At 55.2% G+C, this 18,183-nt stretch overlaps 1 protein-coding gene across 9 annotated transcripts in view; it reads right to left on the bottom strand.

Annotated features, from left to right (window-relative positions):
• Positions 1–1,058: 1,058 nt before the first annotated feature.
• Positions 1,059–18,183, bottom strand: part of AGPAT3 (1-acylglycerol-3-phosphate O-acyltransferase 3) — a 78,615-nt gene continuing 61,490 nt past the window's right edge. For 7 of the 9 annotated variants that reach the window (XM_054578820.1, XM_054578807.1, XM_054578835.1 and 4 more), the window contains 8 exons: positions 14,784–15,010; positions 13,479–13,648; positions 12,715–12,876; positions 11,713–11,866; positions 11,102–11,204; positions 7,004–7,079; positions 1,622–1,820; positions 1,059–1,304 (listed from right to left, as the gene is read on the bottom strand). In XM_054578820.1, the coding sequence (XP_054434795.1) occupies positions 1,216–1,304; positions 1,622–1,820; positions 7,004–7,079; positions 11,102–11,204; positions 11,713–11,866; positions 12,715–12,876; positions 13,479–13,648; positions 14,784–14,961 (1,131 nt within the window). In that variant the 5' untranslated portion in view covers positions 14,962–15,010 and the 3' untranslated portion in view covers positions 1,059–1,215. The remainder of the gene's footprint in view (positions 1,305–1,621; positions 1,821–7,003; positions 7,080–11,101; positions 11,205–11,712; positions 11,867–12,714; positions 12,877–13,478; positions 13,649–14,783; positions 15,011–18,183) is intronic. The other 2 variants (XM_054578845.1, XM_054578860.1) reach the window with 1 other exon arrangement.

Genomic DNA, 18,183 nt, shown 5'->3' with positions numbered 1-18,183 from the left:
AGGCTGCCGGGACCCTTGGGAGACATTCTGCTGGGTCCCTGTGGACATGGGCCCCGCCCAGCCGAGAGGCCGCGCCCCTGGTCAGATGCAGGCCCTCCCCACAGGGACACTTGTGCCTGCTCAGGCCAGGAGGGTGGCACAGGAGGGAGTCAGGCTTACCACCTCCGGCTTTCATCAGGGCCTTGAGAGCCCTCAGCAGATCAGCTGTAAAAATCAAATCTCTAAAAGCCCAGGAGCTCTGTGTTAACGGTCTCCAACCCCCTTTAGAAGACTGACTGGGCGGTGACATTGCTTCCCAAGCAGCACTCACAGGTTCTGGGGGCTGTGGGGCAAAGGCCTTCCTCAGGCACGCGCAGCACCTCCGGGCTCCTGGCTCCCGGTCACCAGGGGAGAGGACACCAGCCCAGCGTGGCCTCTTCCCCAGCACCCAGCAGCGGGACTGCAGCCTGAAGGCCGCAGGGAAGAAGGGACAGAGCAGCTCTGGGTGCGGGAAGAATGCTACATCTCCGCGCGTCCCCGGGGACGTACACGCAGGATTAGGTAGTGACCTGCACAGCGTTTGCCTGCAGCCAGCCCGGTGCCAGGCGCCCAATCCACCTGAGCCCCAGTGTGCGCTTTTTGCGCGGAGAGCTTTCCCAGCAGCGTCCCCATCCCCACTGGCTCTCCAACCCCACTGCCTGGAAGTGAAGGTGTTGGCCACCCTGGGGGACCAGAGACCCTGTGACATTCGTTCCCAGGAGCAGGGGCGGGGGGGGGGACAGGGAGGAGGGGGATGCTGAAGAGAGTTTGCTGGGGGTGCAGGGGACGAGTTGAGGGGCCAGGGCTAGTTCCTGAAATCACAGATAAAAGCAAAAAATAGGACCTAAGTTTCAGAAGAGAAAGCATTAGAGGCTCTCTCTGGCCGGCAGAGTCCTTGAGGGATGACGCTGGGTGAGACCCTGGTACCCCAGGAGCCACCTCCCCAGAGGGGTGACGCCCTCCGTGCCCGATCTCCCATGGCAACAGGCGGGCCCTGCTGTGCGCTGCGACCATCTCCATCTGGCAGGCCTTCCGATCTCTTTACTCTTGGCTCAAGTTTATTGGTTAATATTAGTCACCAGTTAATAAGAAAAATAGTTTCTAAGTGTCTTTTTTCCTCTCCGTATGTGTTGTCGTTTTTAATTGAGTTAATCAGATACCACCGTCAGATTATGTGTGTTCAATCACAGCCATTAATTACTCCTTTTTCTTAAATTCTTGGTTTCCGTAGCTGGAGCCTTTTTCTATTTCAGTTACTCCTATTAGCCGGCGGACTCCAAAGGAAGCTTTAAAACAGGAGAAAGGCGAGGTTAGACAGATCAGCTGGGAACATCATTGTTGGGGGGCCCTCGTGGGGAGCAGGCAGGCCCACTCCCACTCCCCTCCTCCCTCTGCCCCACACGTGCCCAGTCGGCCGGTCCCCATGGAGCAGCCGCTTCCGCAGCAGAGTGGCCCGGGCCCGCTCCCTGAGGCCCGCAGGCTTCGCTTGGACCCTGGCTCCGTGCCACCTCCCAGTGTGCTGCGATCGCCTCCAGGCCAGGGCGCCCCGGCGGGCACACGGCAGACCCCGACCTTGAGCTGTGCGACATCTTGCGTTCCTTACCTGCCCCAACGAAGCCCAGGAACATCAGGATCAGGAGGGGAGAGCCACTTGCAAAGACATCCAGGACAAAGCTGAACAGAGGAGACAGGAGAACCGTGGCCCAGAAGAGGAAATTCAGGAGCGTCCACGGCCGCCGGGCGGGTTTGAACCGCTGCCCTGGAAACACACCCTTCTGGTTATACGTCTCCTGCAAGGCATCCTGCGAGAGTCCACAAGAAAAGCAGTGTCTTTACATGCTGTCCTCTTAACAGAGAGACAGTGTAGACGGGAAACTTGGCTCTCCCTGTGAAGTGCCACAGAGGGGGACGGGTCATGCGCTGCAGGCGGGAGATGAAGCGGGCATGGCCTGCGCAGGCAACCGTGGCTGCTCCTATCAAAACTTGTAAAAATACAAACCCTTCAACCTGACATGTTTCCCAGGAAAGCAATGAGTCCGTGCCTGGCTCTGGACAGGCACGGTGACCCCATGACTGGGTGTGTGAGTCAGGCCCTGCGTCACCTCCCACTGCGTCTCAAGGGCAGGACTGGCAGCCATGACCCGCTGGGTGTCCAGCGGCCGGCCGGGACACAGTCACCCACAGGAAGTTACCTCGCCACTCCTTCCTCTGCTTCCTGTAGGCTGATGGAGAGGGGAGCCGGCGAGGACGGGGAGGCGACACTAACAGGGCTTTGCCAGCAGTGGCCCGGGGACATGCTGCGACTGCCGGGCACAGGACGGCAGAGGAAGGGGACACCTAACAGAACAGACCTCCGCAGCCACCACAGAGCGTGTTAACAAGGAGGTGCACCTGTGGTATTTGAAGTACAATGTGACTCTCTGTAAACAAAAAAATACGCACGGCTGGATATCTGCACGGGACTGTGTTTAGAAAGACGCACCCCACCCCCCAGCCCCTATGATCTTAAGTACCTCAGGGAAGGCAGTGTCGTCTGTTTTTATTTTCATTTTATTTCCGGCATTCAATTTTTAAAAACAGGGCTGTGGGTCCTGACAGACACCCGGCCTCACAGCCTCATGCAACTCGCAGACACCACCACTCACGGCCTCGTGTGGTCAGATGCGCCCTTGACCTTCACACCCACACATACACCCCCGAGTGACTGGAAGCCCCTGCCCTGCATGGCCCCAAGCACGTTCCTGCCCTTTTCAAGCTCACTTGGCCACTTCCACTCTGACCGCCCTGACCCGAAGCTGGTGGGTCCTGCCGCCAGCTCCCTTGCCTCTCAGAGTGTCTATGGCAGGTGGCGGTGAAGGTGGACCAGGGCTTGAGCTGACACTACAAAGCCAGAAGGCGGGACCTTTCCTTGCCTCCCCGGGGGGGGGGGGGCAGCCCACCACCTTTCAGAATCAGGAACCATGTTTTAAGCTGTGATTTAGTGTCCCTGTGCGCAACGCCAGGAGGAAACGAAGCTCACCCTCGGCACGGGGGCCTTCATACAGGTTTCCGCCCCAGCGCTGGGCCTGCCCCGCAGGGAGGAGTTTGTGAAGTTGCTTCTCAAGTATTTTGTCCTTTCTCTAATTCTGGCTCCACACCTGACCAAGTTCCTCCTTTCCTTTTCAAACCTCTTTTGAATATGCTTATTCTGGAACATCAGGGAAACTGAGAACATTTCAACCATCAGCTTGTCCAGAGCACCTGCCTCACCACTGCTGGTGCCGTCTCTCTTGGCCCCCAAAGCCGGCCCCACACCGGGGTGGGCGGGGGGAGGCTCGAGGCTCTGCTATCGCAGGGCCCAGAGTGCACCCGATACAGAGTGGGACAAAACAAGGCTTACTGCAGTGACGACACAAAACGCAGTTTACTCTTTTGTTGATTAATTACTGCGCAGGAACAACTGTAAGCTTCCTTTCACCCAACCCGGTGCTGTGAGGGCAATTTGAGTTGCTAGGAGGCAAGAACCCCGGGCGCCAGGACTTCGTCCCAGTTCCCTTGCACACCTGCCGCCTGTCAGGGCCAGGCGTCCCTCCGCCGGGCAGCAGGCGTGGTGGACGTGCTCGGGCCAGAGGCCCGGAGGCCTGGGGGCTTCCAGCCTGGCCCCTCGCAGGACAGCCCCTCTCTTCTCAGGACCTTAGTTCTACGTCTGTGAAATGGGGAGGTTGTAGAACGAGGTGGAAGGCCCTTTGGAGATGCCACGGTCCGTCCCTATGTCACGGCTGGAGCTAACCGGTAATCGGCGTGCTCGCCACAGCTCCCGGAGGGTCAGCGCAGGGTCTCTGCCGCTTCCCCGGCCAGCAGCCGTGGGACCACAGGCCCTCCATTCCCAAGAAGGTGGGGAGGGGCATCTCAGGCTCAGCCAGGGGACACAACCCGGGCAGGCTCCTTGAAGCACAACTTAGAGAAATAGCGCGAGGCACCGAGCCGTCCACCTCCGTGACGGCACTCAGTATTTACGTCTCACGCACGCAAGCTCCCACGCACACCCGCCCCACTGCTAACAGCAAAGTGGGACACGCGCGCATTTCACAGATAGGAACAGAGTATCGGCACTGGGTGGGACACCATGCAGCACCGACAAGGGGTGAGTTCAACACTTATGTCCCTGTCAACAGATATAAAAAACAATGGTGACTGAAAAAAGAAAGACATGAGAGAATACCACAGCATGGCGTCCCCAGAGTGAAGTGAAATATAAGTGACACACAAAAAAACTGAAAATGTCAGGTTATGTAATTCAATATGATAGAATAACACAGCAAACAGTGTAAACGTAAATCAATTAGTTATGTCAAACATGTCCTTTGCTGCACTTGCATTAGACTATTTCAAGGAAGTGAACCAGCTAAGAGAGGAGGTCCTATGTCCCCTCACCTGCAGAAGTCACCCTGCTCCTGACCTGGGATTTCCATTCCCACACATGGTTTTACACTCACGCCGCACACGTGCGTGTCCACAACATGAACGCACAGAGTGCTGCACGCTTTGCAATCTTCTGTCAGTGGTGTCACGCCATGTATGTACTGCAATCTGCTTTTCTCACACGATTTTCTCCAGATTCAGTTACGTTGATAACGTGTAGTGCATTAGTTTGAACTCAATCACGGCAAGTGAATACATAAACACAGTGTGTCTATTTCCTGATACACTTGTAGGTTATTTCTCATTTTCTGCTGAACTACTACTGTTGCTAGCAACTGCCCCTTCGTTTACAGAGTTCCAAACTTCTCCAACCGGAGACTCAGAGACTCATTTTCCTCCACCACCTGGTGCGCACGAGGCCTATCTGCCCACCTGCCTGGTGTGCGTGCTCTGTTTCTTTTTCATTTATGGTTTTTCTGCTGGAGAGAGTTGTATTGTTCTTTGAGATTATGTTTTATCTAAGGTTTCAAATATGTGAGCATAGAGTTAGTCATACTGTTCTCACGTAATTTCCACACCCTGCTCTCTGGTTGGGTGGCTGTTTTTATTCCTATTAATGCCATCACTCTTTTTCAATTGGTCAGCCTTGCCCAAGGATTTCTATTTTATAATAGTTTTAAAGGAAAAGTTTTTGGTGCAGTTGATTCACTCTTTTGTAACTTTGCTTTCTGTTAATATAATTTATGCTATTTTTATTCTTTGTTCTACATTCTGGGCTTACTCTGTGTTTGTGTGTACATGCATATGCATGTATAATATGTGTGTGTGTGTGTGTGTGGTTACTAAAAGGATAAAACGTGTAAGACTTTCAAAGAGATGCTGATACAAAGTAAGAGATATGTCCACTATTAACCTCATGGTCCGTCCTTTGCGGGCAGTATGTCTTTTCTCTCTGGTCATTCTTAGATCTTTGTCTTTGGTGTTTTGTGGTTTTATTACCAAGCAGGGTGAATTCCTTTTTATCTGTCTTATCCCAGACTTGAATTCCTTGAACCTGATGAAATCCATGTTCATCAGTTCTAGGAGTTTTATGGTCATCAGCTGTGACGCGTGCGCCTCGCCATTCCTTCTATTTTCTCTGCCTGGACTTTCTCATCATCACCCACTGGACCTCTCAGTCTACTCTGTCTTCTAACCTTCCTTTCATAGTTACACTTCCTCTGGGCTGCATTCGGAGTAATTTCTTCCTAACCTTCCCGTCTACTAATTTTCTCGTCAGCTGTATCTCATCTGATATTTAATTTGTTAAGACTTTACTGTTAATGACTAGATTTCTCATGCCTATAAATTCTACTTGGTTTTTCTCAAATCTCAATTTTTCCATAGGTCTTGTTTTTTTCAGTCCCTTCTTTTATGCTTAATCATTGCAAAAATACTGATTTTAGTCTGTCTGATAGTTCTGTGCACTGAGGTTTCTGGAGTTTAATTTTTATGCCTGGTGTGTCTTGCCCACGATGGGTTTTAGCTCTGAGCTCATCTCCAGCAGAATTTCACTTGAGGAAATTTGGGCAGCGTAGGTTTGGAGTCATGTTCTTCCAGCTCTGCATGTGCTCCTCCCAGGACTCTAGAGAGATTTGCCTGGAACCACTTTTCATGTTGATAGTTTGTGTTTTTGAATGATGATGATAGTGTAAATTCAAACCCCAAACCTGTTTGCAGCCAGGCTTGGGATGTTGACTTACCAGGGGGACCTTTCTGAGACCAAGAGGGGAAAGCTTCCGAGTCCCTTCCCTGCGCTGGCAGGTAGGTGTTTTTGTTTAACCTTTCTAAGGGTAAAGCCTCTCAGAGGTGCCCAGCTTCACGGAGGGTTTCCAGCTCTAGCTCCTGCTTTGAATGAGGTCAACCCCTTACCTGCTCCTTCCAGGTAAACATTAAAACTCAAGACTTCGGTTAAGGAGACCAGCAAACTCCACCAGGAGAGCCCATAGGCTTATCACGGCTTTGAAGTTCCAGCCCCCTTTTTTTTTTTGATCCCTAGAGATTTCCCTCATTTTCTTGCAAGCTGGTCAATGCATTTAAAAGGATACTTGTTATCTACTGAAAGGATTTTCTAATTGCCTAAGCCTTCCTCAATGCTGAAAACAAAAACCAATTGTCCCCTATGTTTCTCTATATAAAATAAACCAGAATTGAGTCGGGGTGATGCATGCTATGGGGAATGGATGGAGCTGGGTGGGGTCATAAGAATCTTCTCATGTCATTTATGTTCTGTTTCTTCTTGTAAACCATACACACACAGATGTATGTCTAGTCTATATCTATAATTTCTTTTATATGAAAAAATAAAACAAATGAAGTCAAGTGTTATTCTCCATGGTAACATAAGCACTGTGTTACCCTTACACTTTTCTCTAGTATGTTCATTTCTCAGAAGTTAAGCAAAACGACAGAGGAAGGGTCGTAGAGACGCCTTTGAGAGCCGGGCGGCGCTGCTGAGGCCGCAGGCAGTCCGCGGGCCGGCCGCCGCCCCCCAGCTGGCCCTCGAGCCCTCCCTGGGACCCCGGGGGAGGCCGCGCGCCTTTACCTTCTCCTGGTACAGTTTGTGAAGCCATTGAGCCGCCTCCTTTTCATCCTGTGGGATCTGCTCCAGAGGAAACCTCCTGTTTCACGAAGAAGATGGGAAGCAAAGTGAGTAACGAGAGGACAGAGAACTGAAAGCGGGAAAACCGGTGCCCAGGATTACGCGCCGGCCTGCTCCTGCTAATCGGTCTCATTCTGACTTTCCAAAAACACACAAACATCAAAGTGACTCCTCGGGTGTTCCGCAGGAGGTGACCTGGGCGACTGCGGGGCACAGTGGAGGGGCCCAGACGCATCTGCATTCACAGGGGAGTGGGAGCCTTTCACAAGGGACCACGTGAGCAGCGCAAGGAGCAGATCACGCCCCGGTGCCTCTGTGAAGGGTGAGCCCTTATTAGCTTCAGCAGGACTGTGGGTCTCTCTTCACAGTTCACTCTTGGAAATAATCATGATTCAGACTCTTTCATTAGGCAAAGGAGATGAAATCTACTTGCTTCAAATGTGAAAAGCGATAGAGATTTAGACACTCAATCTCAATTAACAAACAGCTGACTTTGGTCAGGACACTAACTTATTTATAAACCAAATCACTAGCCGGATTACCAGCCCCTTGCGCGGAGGTGTCTACCTGGTAAGATTAGCAGGACAAGAACCACTTTCCATGGATGGCAACTGTCCTACCTCAAAAACGCCAGCACACATGTGAGCTAATATGGCTAACCAGCAGGATGCAGGCCACCACAGGACCCCGCTGCCCACCTCAGAGGGTGAAGTGCACACAGCCCAAGGTATATCTCCATGTTCTAAGATATCTCAAACTCTTTGCTCTAAAAATTGAGAACTTTGGTTTATGTGGCTTATGTCTGTATCACTGCCATATTCATTTATAGGCACATACACACTGTCAGATAGTGGAGCCTCTGGGAGACTCCACCACACGCTCAAGGGAAGCGAAGGCATAAAGCCCCCTAGAAAACCCCACCAGTTTAACCTTGTGGACCCCAAAAGGTCTTGGAGATCCCTGGGAGGCCCACGCTACATCTTTAGAACAGGTGCTTCAAGGATTTGCCCCAGGCACCAACCAGCTCAGTGAGAAACTAAGTTCAGAAGGGGTTTACCTACAGAAAGATGACTCCCTAAACGTTTCTAACTCAACCGACTGTTCTCCCTGATTTATATCCATTGTGTACAAGCCACGTAAAGGTTCTGTATATGTCTGTTAGATGCACTATGAAATACATAAAATAAGAATTTAAAATCAGACAAAAATAAATACACAGATGAGCATCTCTCTCTTGGACATGACTCAAACCACTTTAAGGACGCTGGCCAGCGGAGCGCAGGGGAGCCTCAGGCCACCATCGCCAAAGTGCCTGGCCGTGGCCAGCTGCAGGCCCCCAGAACTTCCCCAGCAGGGGCAGAAAACGCGGCAACCCCTGGCTTATGGGATGGCAAGCATGTGTTAGACTCCCTAGAATAGTGCTTTTACTCAAAAGCCAAATGGGAAATGACAAAAACACTAAGTTAAGGCTTTTCAAAGTTCTAAGAATATATCTATTAACGGAAGACTGGGTAAACTATAGACCCATGTTCTCTGCAGCAAAGGGGAGAATGAACAGATGAAAGTGCAAGTCCTCTCCAGCTCGAGCTGGCATCCCCGCGGGGCGCGGTGCAGCCTGCGGGGTGGCTGTGGGAATCAACCGCGCACTGGAACCACCGGCCTCTCCGGCCCCACCCCCTACCAGCTCTGGCCTGAGGTACCTGAGCCCTCCTGACCATGGCCCACCCCTTACCGCCCAGGCCAACAGCACGACCTGCCTCCAAGGCCATCAAGCGCTTGGCACAGAGCCCACCACCACTGTCACTCTCCTGGGCCACATCCGGGTCTAACTGGAGCCACAGCCAGCGGAGAGCGGACCTGGCTTTCCCGGGTCAGGACCATCCAGGGCCCGGAGAGATCACCCAGTCCCTGGGGGGCCACACTGGGTCAGCCCCCTGCCAGGAGTTCTAGAGACCCAAGGGTGGGGACCCTGGGCTCCCCTGATCCCAGGGTGACATAAGAGACTGTACCTAGTTTGAGCCAGTCCACTGAAAAACTTCAGAAGGAAAAACCTACCCAGCTTATTACTTATGCTCACAAAATTATTCCCAGAAATTTCCTATAGTGTGGCCAGAACTGGAGGGTAGTTAAAAAAACAAAAACAAAACACAGCTACTGGCTCAAGCTCCCCCGGCTGTTAACAGAAAGGGCCCATCTGAGCCTCCACCAGTCACACTGACCCGCATGACTGCTGAGTCGCCAGTGGCTGGGTGGCAGACAAGAGTGTAACACAGAGAGGTTCCGTGTGATTTACACACAACCAGGGAGGGGCCTGCCCCCTGGGCACACCTCAGTGACACTGACAAGTTCAGCCGGGATGGCCCAGACAGGAGACAGCCCTGGAGGTCCTGCCTGGGGCTCTGTCTTGAGCTGGAATCAAAGCCTCAACACCACTGTATTAATAAAGTAGTCCCCAGGTTGTTTTACGTTAAAACGATTTTTCTGGGCAGATTATCTTCTCTTCTTGAGCCAGAGAAACTTGGAGAGTCAGAGGGTGGCACTGAGACACGCAGCCGGCGTTCGGGTGTGACTCTCCCAGTTGCAGACCTCGATCTTGAGCCTCAGAAATGAAGGCCACTCTCCATGGGAGGTCACACCTGCATCTCAGAACAAAGCCCCGGGCTCGGCAGCGGACACCCGGGTAACCTCGTTCCTGTCCCGCCTTGCTGGCACCGGAAACCACTCGGGATGAAACCTAAAACGGACCCTCCCCCCGACGCCTTTTCTTTCAAACACAAGTCCCTTCAGTTCTGGGGCTGAAATCGCCAGGGCCAACAAAAGTCACGAAAATGGAGCTTCGATGCAGAAGGTTCTGTGGGAGAGCCTGCACTGCCGGCCTCTGAGCACATCTGGTTCTCCCCCTGGGGGAAAGGCGACCCCCACGTCCACCAGGCCGCATGATTGCAGGCCCCAGGGAACTACTGACCCAGCAAGACATGGACAAGGCCAGGGGAGCACACTGCACGGGCCCCCAGGAAGTGGGGAGGGAAGTTGGCAGGTGCCCCCCCCCATTCTGCCCTGACAACTTCCCCAAAAGGAATGAAACATAAAACTGAAACAAAACAAGGGTCTCCCTTTGTACTTTCCCTTCTCAGGCTCCTCCAAAGGGCCCCCTGGGCAGGCCCTGCCTGCAGGGAGGCCTGGAGAAGGTCCCCCACGGCTTCTAGGTCCCTGGGGCAGGACTTGAGGCCAGCCCTCTTGTGAGCTGAAGGAGGCCACCCCTTCCCCCTGCCACACTGAGCACGGTTCCTGCATCCCCACCAGCAAATGCTGTCAGACCTTAGTTCTCTGGTCCCTCCCCACCCCTCCCTTGCCTCTAGCCTCTTGCTCTGCGTATAGTAAGCACTCAATACATATTCACTAAATGACTAACAGGAATTGTTTCTTATAATCTGAGGACGTTTTCAGGGCTCCACAGGGCCCTGCCTCAGACTGAGTTTCTCTTCCTGGATTCTCTGGGTTCCTGAGGCCACACAGCCGCTCTGCAGGGGCCTGCACCTGCGTCCCTCCGGCAGGACAACCCCAAACACAGGCTTGCGGCCGGCGCAGGGGAACCCGAGGGGCTCAGCCCCAGGGTTACCAGGAGTGGGACTGGGGCCGGCTGTGTCCCTGACCCTTCTCTCTGGGGCTGTCTCGGCCTCAGCCCGAACCACGAAAAGGGGACCATGGCGTGCCCCTCGGGCTGGGAATGCTGTCCTGGTCTTGCCTGAGGAAATCTAGTCCCTGTGCAAATTTCAGCTCGGCCTCTTTCAAAAGCTTCTGTGCCCCTGTCAGTGGAGGAGGTCATTCCTGCCTGGACCATCTGGAACATTCTGCCTTCACCCCACAGCCACTCGTTCGCTTTGTGCGACAGCCAATGATACCCAGGTCTGTCCCAATTCTGCCCATCCTAGATGGTGGGACTTCAGCCACCTCCATGTGGGGGCAGCTCAGGAGGCAGAGGGTCACGCACCGGGGAGGGGCACCAGGCAGGATGGGGTGCCCGCTGGGCACCGAGCTTACCTCACACACATATCCGCCTCGTACTTCTTCCCGTAGAGGATCCCCAGCAAAGACGGGTTCTTGTTTCCCCGGAAATTCAGAGTGACATCGTAGACAGCGGCGACTGTGGGGGGCGGGGGGTGGGCATGAGCCAGGCCACCACCCCTCGCCCCTCTCCCCACACAGAGCCCAGCAGGCTCTTCACAGGGGTTAGTTTCTCTCTGCCGATCCCCGCCTTTTAATGGGGCATTCAACTGATTCGCGTCTAAACTACTTCCTGATGTGCATGCGTTTCAATCTCTAGCTGTTTTCTACTTGTCCTAGCTGTTCTCTGCCCCTTTCTTTTACTTTGCCTCCCTTTGGGTTAGGTATATATATATTTTTTCCTATATAAGGTTTTCAGTTATATCCTTTTTATTATTTTAGTTATTTTTCCATTAACTAGCATTTTATCATCTCGAAAATAATACAAGAATCTTAACACGCTAACTCCACTGACTTGGCTCTCCCCTTTCCGGCCTGCATTTTACATGGGATTCACTCATGTAGTTGTTCACTATTTTCATTTCTCACTTCACGTGGAGGCCAGAGGACCCGCGGCATCCTTGGCTCTCAGGGGCACAGGCCCTTACCTGTCCCGCGCAGGCACTGGACCGCGGTGGTAAAGCCCTTGGTGCGAGGCAGCAGGTGATACTTGAGGGCGGGCAGCCCCTTAGAGGCGGCCACCTCCATGCTGACGCGGTGCTTCTTCTCCGTGAAGCGTGTACCCTCACAGTAGAGGAGGAACTAGGGCACAAGCACAGGACATGGGCTTGAGCGCCTCCCATGCGCGGGCTAACCCGACTGGCAGCAAAGAGCCTGCTGCCCGACTGTAGAGGGACAGCAGCACTCTAGTGACAAGCACTTGGCATATTTTAGGGCTACAATCTGCACTCTTGTCGCACACATTCCCTCACCACACAGCTAACAGCATTGCACTTATTCTCAAAGAATGCCATAGAGAACTTTCCAGAAAGGAGGAAACATGAAGATCCCTGGGCAGCAGCCTCCTGGTTGGAGTGGGAAACATTTACATGAGGTAGAAACGCTAAGTGAGGGGCCAGGGCTCAAAGGACTGTCTGGGACCAGACAGAAGGAGCAGAAAGAGCAACAGGAAATTTGAACTGACCGACACCATGGATTCTGAGCGGGTGCCCATTGAACTCATCTGAGGGGCTTGAAAACTACCCGAGTCCCCCAAGGCCCCGGCTGTGACAGGGAGGTGTCGTGTGCCCCATGACTCTTCCGTCTCCTGCAGGATGAACTTGCCCAGACCTTCAGGTCACTAGGGTTCAAGATGGAACCACCTCAAAGGAAGACCCTCGCTGCAGAGGCAGCTCCTCAGCCTGGGTGCTGGGTGGGCACCTACTTACCAGTCCACTGAGCAGAGCCACAGCGCACCTCGCTGCCCCAATCCCAGGTCTGGCTCTCCGCTGGGGCAGGGGAAGCTGGCCCCAGGCCCTGCTCTGACGGGGACTCAGAGCCTCCTGCTGGCCTGGCCTTCCCACTCGTGACTCAGGTCACGTCACAGGCCTGAGGGGAACGCAGCCAGCATGGCCTCCTGGGCCAGGGCGCGCAAGCACACATGGACTCACCCACATGTACTCGGGGTAGTCGGCCAAGCACTTCAGCCCTTCGATGACGGTGTCCCGGTCCTCCTCCCACTTCCTCTTGCAGAACACAATCTCCAGGAAGTACCACGTCCAGCCGATGAGGGGCACGTACAGCAGCTCCCTCTTGGCCAGGACTTTGGAGCTCTGGAGGGAGAAGGGGAGCATGTACTATGCTCTAGGCTGCGAGACCCCCCGGCCGTCCCAGGACGGGCGGGCGGGCGGGCAGTGACTTCACGGTCCTCAGGGGCACCCTGACACCAAGTGTGGCACCGCTGGGATCGACTTGACCCAGAAAAGCAGGTGCTCCTTCCTACAGATGAGGCAGCCAAGGCACAGGCCTGGCAGAGGGAGGGCGCCCAGGACTCAGCTGCATGGACTGGCCACCAGGCTGGGCCTTCCTGAGGAGGCGGGAGCGCCACACAGAGGTGCTCTCTGCCACAGGGCTCTTTCTGAGCCGGGCTCAGGGTGTTAGCGTGCGTCGTGGTGCCTGGCTCCCCCAGGAAGCCCTAGGGACTCCCAGGAGAACAGATAAATCTTCTGAGGGGAAAGGTAGGGACAGCCAACCTCAGGCGAGCCCAGGGGCAGCTGAGGCCAGCCTGCCGTCTGAGGCCCCTAAGTGAGCCACGCACCTGGACCCCTAGCTCAGGGGACCAGGGGCTGAAACTGGAGGGGCGGAAACCCGACCCCGGAGAGCCACGCCAGCACCTCCTGAGGCCCCCGCGGAGCCAAGGCCACACCTCACTCACCCCCAGCACGCCGAACCGCTCACATATGGTCCACCCGCAGAGGAAGTCGATCTCGAAGTTGTGATTGAGGATGATGACCACGTGCTCCTTCCCCAAGTGGTCCATGGTGGCCTGGTCAGTAAACAGAGTGCACTCCGTGCAGGACCACCACTCCAGCAGCATGACCAGCTCTGCGGACACACAGGGAGGGTCGTCGGCGAGCGCAGGTCATGCTCCGGGTTGGGAGCGCAAGCCAGGCCCCAGCTCTGATGCGGGCGGGAAGACTCCAGTATTTTACCCAGACAGGGCTCTTCTGGTAGAAACGAGTTTTGGAGGTTTACATTTAATAAGTTTCCCTAATTTAAAATGAACTTCTCTGAGCAAAAGTAAGGGAGAAGACAAATGAAACTTTCAGAATGTCGCAGAAGAAACAGGAAAACCAGCAGTTTGGATGGTTATCTTTGTCCAGTTATGATTCCCACATGTGCTGCCATTTTAGAGAATATCACACGTGTCATCCACGGGGTGGGGGGAGACAGGTGGGTGTGGGCACACAGCCAGCCCCGCATCCCCCGTGGTCAGCAGCCGGGGCTGTGCGGGAGCCACTGCCAGCCACCGTCATGCCCACCACGGCCAGGTGTCCTGGGAGGGGTGAGCTCACGCTCCAGGGAGCACAGCGCCAGTGGGGCTCAGGGACACCACAGCACAGCCCGTCCTCTGTGCTGGACCCCGGCCCATCCATTTTCCAGGGGCACCAGCCCTTGGGGATGGGGCCAGGGAATGCCACCGGGCAGGACAGCCCAGAGCCTAGAGATATCATGAGACATGAACGCCATTTAACAGCTTTCAGTCCCCGGAGAGCCACGCCAGCAGTGTCCATCTGTCAGATGAAGACTGATTTCATAAGTACGAACACACAGATGCACGTCTACACACAGATATTTGATTAAGAGAGATCAGAGTCCTTTTCTTTCAGAGAGAGGCAAGTGAAAGGCCAGGCCACCTGCGGAAGGAGTCACAGCCCTTTGGGGCAGGGTGCCGGGGGACAGTGAAACAGGCCTGGCCAGGTATGGGCAGCTTTTAAGGCTGCTGATAGTAGACTGAGTTTATGACTGTTTCCAAATCCCAACGCACTAACATGCTAAACCCCATGAAACGGCCACCTCTGTGGGTCCCAGTGGTCAGGTGTCAGAATGTCGCATGGTGCACCCCGATGAGGAGTTTTGGGTTGAGCATCTTTCCGCAGGCCCCCACGTGGAGCTGCCCAGTGGCTGGGCACCCTCCGTCATCCAGGCGGCCCCCACCGCGCACGCAGACAATACTCACGGCTCCAGAGCGAGTAGGAAAGGCGGCAGTTCAGCCGGCGGTAGAGCTGCTTGTTCACGGGCCAGAGAGCGAGCGTGCACAGCTGGATGAGGTTGATGATCAGCCCGCTCACCACGAAGACGAACCCGATGAGGAGGTGCACGACAAACTGGGTCTTCAGGTAGGCGAGCAGGCCCATGGTCGCTACTCAGGAGCGAGTGCAAGGGCCTTCACTGAGAACAGCTGTCCTGGAAGGACAGGGACAGCGGTCAGGAGGTGCGCCAGGACCTAGGGACCGGAGCTGCAGAAGAGCAGACACCTGTGGTCCCCGTGCAAGAGCCTGAGAGAGAGCAGATGCAAGGGCTTTCCTTCTGCAGGCAACACACAGGGCACACAGGGGACCTGACACATGTCACTTATCCATGTGTCACGCATGCTCACCCCCCCACACACAGCACGTGCGCACACACACCATACCACAAACACACACATGAACCAAACACACACACACACCCCCATGCATACAGAAAAGGGAGGAAAGATTTGAAGAGATGCACTCAAATATTAATAGTGATTATCTCCAGGTAAAGGCATTATGGGTAATTTTTTTAGCATCTTATTTAAAAGATTGAAACTACATGAATCTCTATAAAAACATGAACTACTTCTTAATTCCCATGCTGTTGTACACTTTTTTTAAGCTAAAAGACTTTTGTGTTGGTTTCTAATACAAAAGCAGCCATTCCCCCAATAACTTAACTGGGTTTTCTCCCCTTTCCTTCAGTGTGCATTTCTTAGTTCCCAAGGCAAAGCCAGCGCTCACATGTCATGGCTGGGCCTGCTCTAAAGGGGAGCTGGCAGACAATTCCCCCGGCGAGGAGAGAAGCCCCGGAAGCTGTGATTCCACCCCGGCAAGTTCAGAGCTGGCGAGGGGCAGCAGGGGGTGGCCACTCCGCTTTGGGTCCTGCCCACCTGGTCCTTGGCGGGGGAGAGGGCAGAGGTGGCCCTGGAGACAGCTGCACAGGCCCGGCCCCGTCCCTGCTCCCTGGGGCAGGCGTGGCTGCGCTTTGTGAGCTGAGCGCACCAGGGCCCGGCTGCTGCCGCCTGCCACTCGGCATTCCTCTGCCTGGAGAACAAACTGCCAGGAATGGCTGTGGGATTTTCAAGGCTGAGTCATATAAGGGTCTCTGCTTGGCTGGCTCGCGGGGGGAAGCAGCTGCCACGGGAGGACACTGGAGCCCGAGGGAGCCGAGACTGTGCCAGGAGAGGGAGCCACTGCGGGAGCTGACCCTCCAGGCCCAGTCAGGCCTTACACACCCGCAGCCTGGGGGCACCCCAGCCCACCCGGCCAAGAAACCAAGGCTGATGAAGGAGCAGTGCTGTCTTACACCACTGTGTGTCGGGGTCATTTGTTATGCAGCATCAGAAAACCAATTCATTACCTAACGATTAGTGCAACTAACTCACTACTCTGCAAAGGAAAAAGTATTACCAAGGGACAGCAAAGGCACCTCTTGGGTGCGTGACTAGGTTCTGGGGCCACTGCAAACACTTCCCACGCATGAGCTCCTGGTGTTGCACACAACCAGCCAGTGGACCCCTAGCTGACAGGTGAGCAAAGAGAAGCACAGAGAGGTTGAGTGACATGTTCAGGGTCACACAGTGAGCAGCAGTAGGGCCAGATTCCAATCCAGGGACTCAGATCCAAGTCTACCTGCCTGCCAAGGGGCCCCCCATGGGCAAGACCCTCTGTATTGCAGAGTCTCAAACACGCAGCCAGGCCAAGCCCCAGCCAGCTTCTCTGTGGCACTAGCGAGAATGGTTTTGACTAGACATGGCATTGCCTGTCATCTGGCGCCCCGCCTGGCACCTGGCAGACTCTCTGTATCCCAAAGCCCCAGGAGACTGGGCTCTACACCCCCCACCAATCACAGCTCAGGCCCGTGAAATCTCTATGAAAACACATTGACTGCTGCCGGGTGGGCCAGAATAACCAGGGTCCCCAAAAGTCAGCCCCAGGAAGGGCATATCAGCTGTCCACGGTTCCACGCCAGCCTTGCTGACTCCATCACTAGGGCACGAGGTACCAGAATCCGACGGCGCGATCGGCTTCACCGAGGGATGACTCACACACACTTCGGGCTGCTCACTGAGTGCGCAGCCTGATGGCTCCTGTGAAGCCACTGCCGCAGTCCAAAGTCACCGCTCCTCCCTGGTCACCCGACCCCAGCCCCTGGCAGCACCACTCGGCTTCCTGACACCAGACTGACCTTCCTTTTCCAGAGCTTCACGTGGACGGAGTCCCAAGGCATCTGCCTGGCGGGCTCAGCACAAAGCTGAGGCCCAGTCCTGCCACTGCGGCACAAGCAGGGCGGCCTGCGACCGCAGCCACCTTCTCCCCTTCGTCCGTCCCCTGCCAGTGGGCATCGGGTGTCTGCAGACTTCGGAGTCGTGACTAAGGCCACCCTGTCTCTGTGTGCACATGGCTTTCACTGTGAAATCCGTGTGACACCGTCTGGGACTGTGAAGCGGCCAGTCCCTGCTCCGCCCCTGCATCTGGTCTGGAAAGTCCATCCACGGAGGCCCCAGAGCGCCGCACCCCCCTCCTGGCCCGAGATTCTCCTGCCCACCTGGAGTACGGGTGTCCTGCGTCCAGCGGCCTCCACGGCTCAAGCCCCTGGGGCCGCGCAGGAGCCTCGACGAGGGCTCAGGGCGTGCTGGGGGCCGGCCTGGCGCTCGGTCCTCACTGCCAGCCTTCCGGGTGACCGCCCGGGGGCAACTGGAAACCGGGATGGGTCCCGGCTCCCTCCACATGTGACTTCGGCTGTCTTCAGCTGTGTATTGTCATTGGATCCTTTGTCATTGCCACTTGGCACCACAATGAACCAAATATACTCCATGTGGCAACAGGCAAGTTGAGAAGGAAGATGAAACCCCTTAGGCGGACCTGCCCGCCGTCTGCTTCCCATTGCCTGCTGGGCTCCCGGGCACCCGGGAGCAAGCCTGGCCGTGGGCTCTCGCTGTGGCCAGCCCTCTTCCCACGCAAGTCCCTGCTGCTGACCGCCTGCCTTAGTGGTCGGTGTCCCGGATGTGGGGTCTTTGCCTTCACCACTTACTGTGGGCCACCCTGTCCTAAGGCATGACAGCCGGCTCCAGTCTAGGAGGCCCTCCCACATGCCCACCCCACAAGAACATCCAGTGCCAGTTGGGTAACAAGCTTGGACGTCACCTTCTCGGGGCCCATCCCCCTGGCCCTGCTGGGCCAGATCACCTTAACAGCCCACCACATGTGCCGAATTCTTGGACCTTTGACAACAGCAAGCCCTGCTTCCTTCCCCTGTGGAAGGGCGGAGCACGCCCCTGCCCTGCCCCCCAAGGCCTGCAGGCTGGCAGCACAGGAAGGCGTCAGGAAGTGGCTCGA

Source organism: Pteronotus mesoamericanus, unplaced genomic scaffold (genome assembly GCF_021234165.1).
Source record: "Pteronotus mesoamericanus isolate MK-2021 breed Mesoamerican mustached bat unplaced genomic scaffold, CSHL_Meso_final contig_116, whole genome shotgun sequence".
NCBI lineage: Eukaryota > Metazoa > Chordata > Mammalia > Chiroptera > Mormoopidae > Pteronotus > Pteronotus mesoamericanus.
Note: the sequence above shows the minus strand (reverse complement) of the source record. Positions and strands in the feature narration are given on the sequence as shown.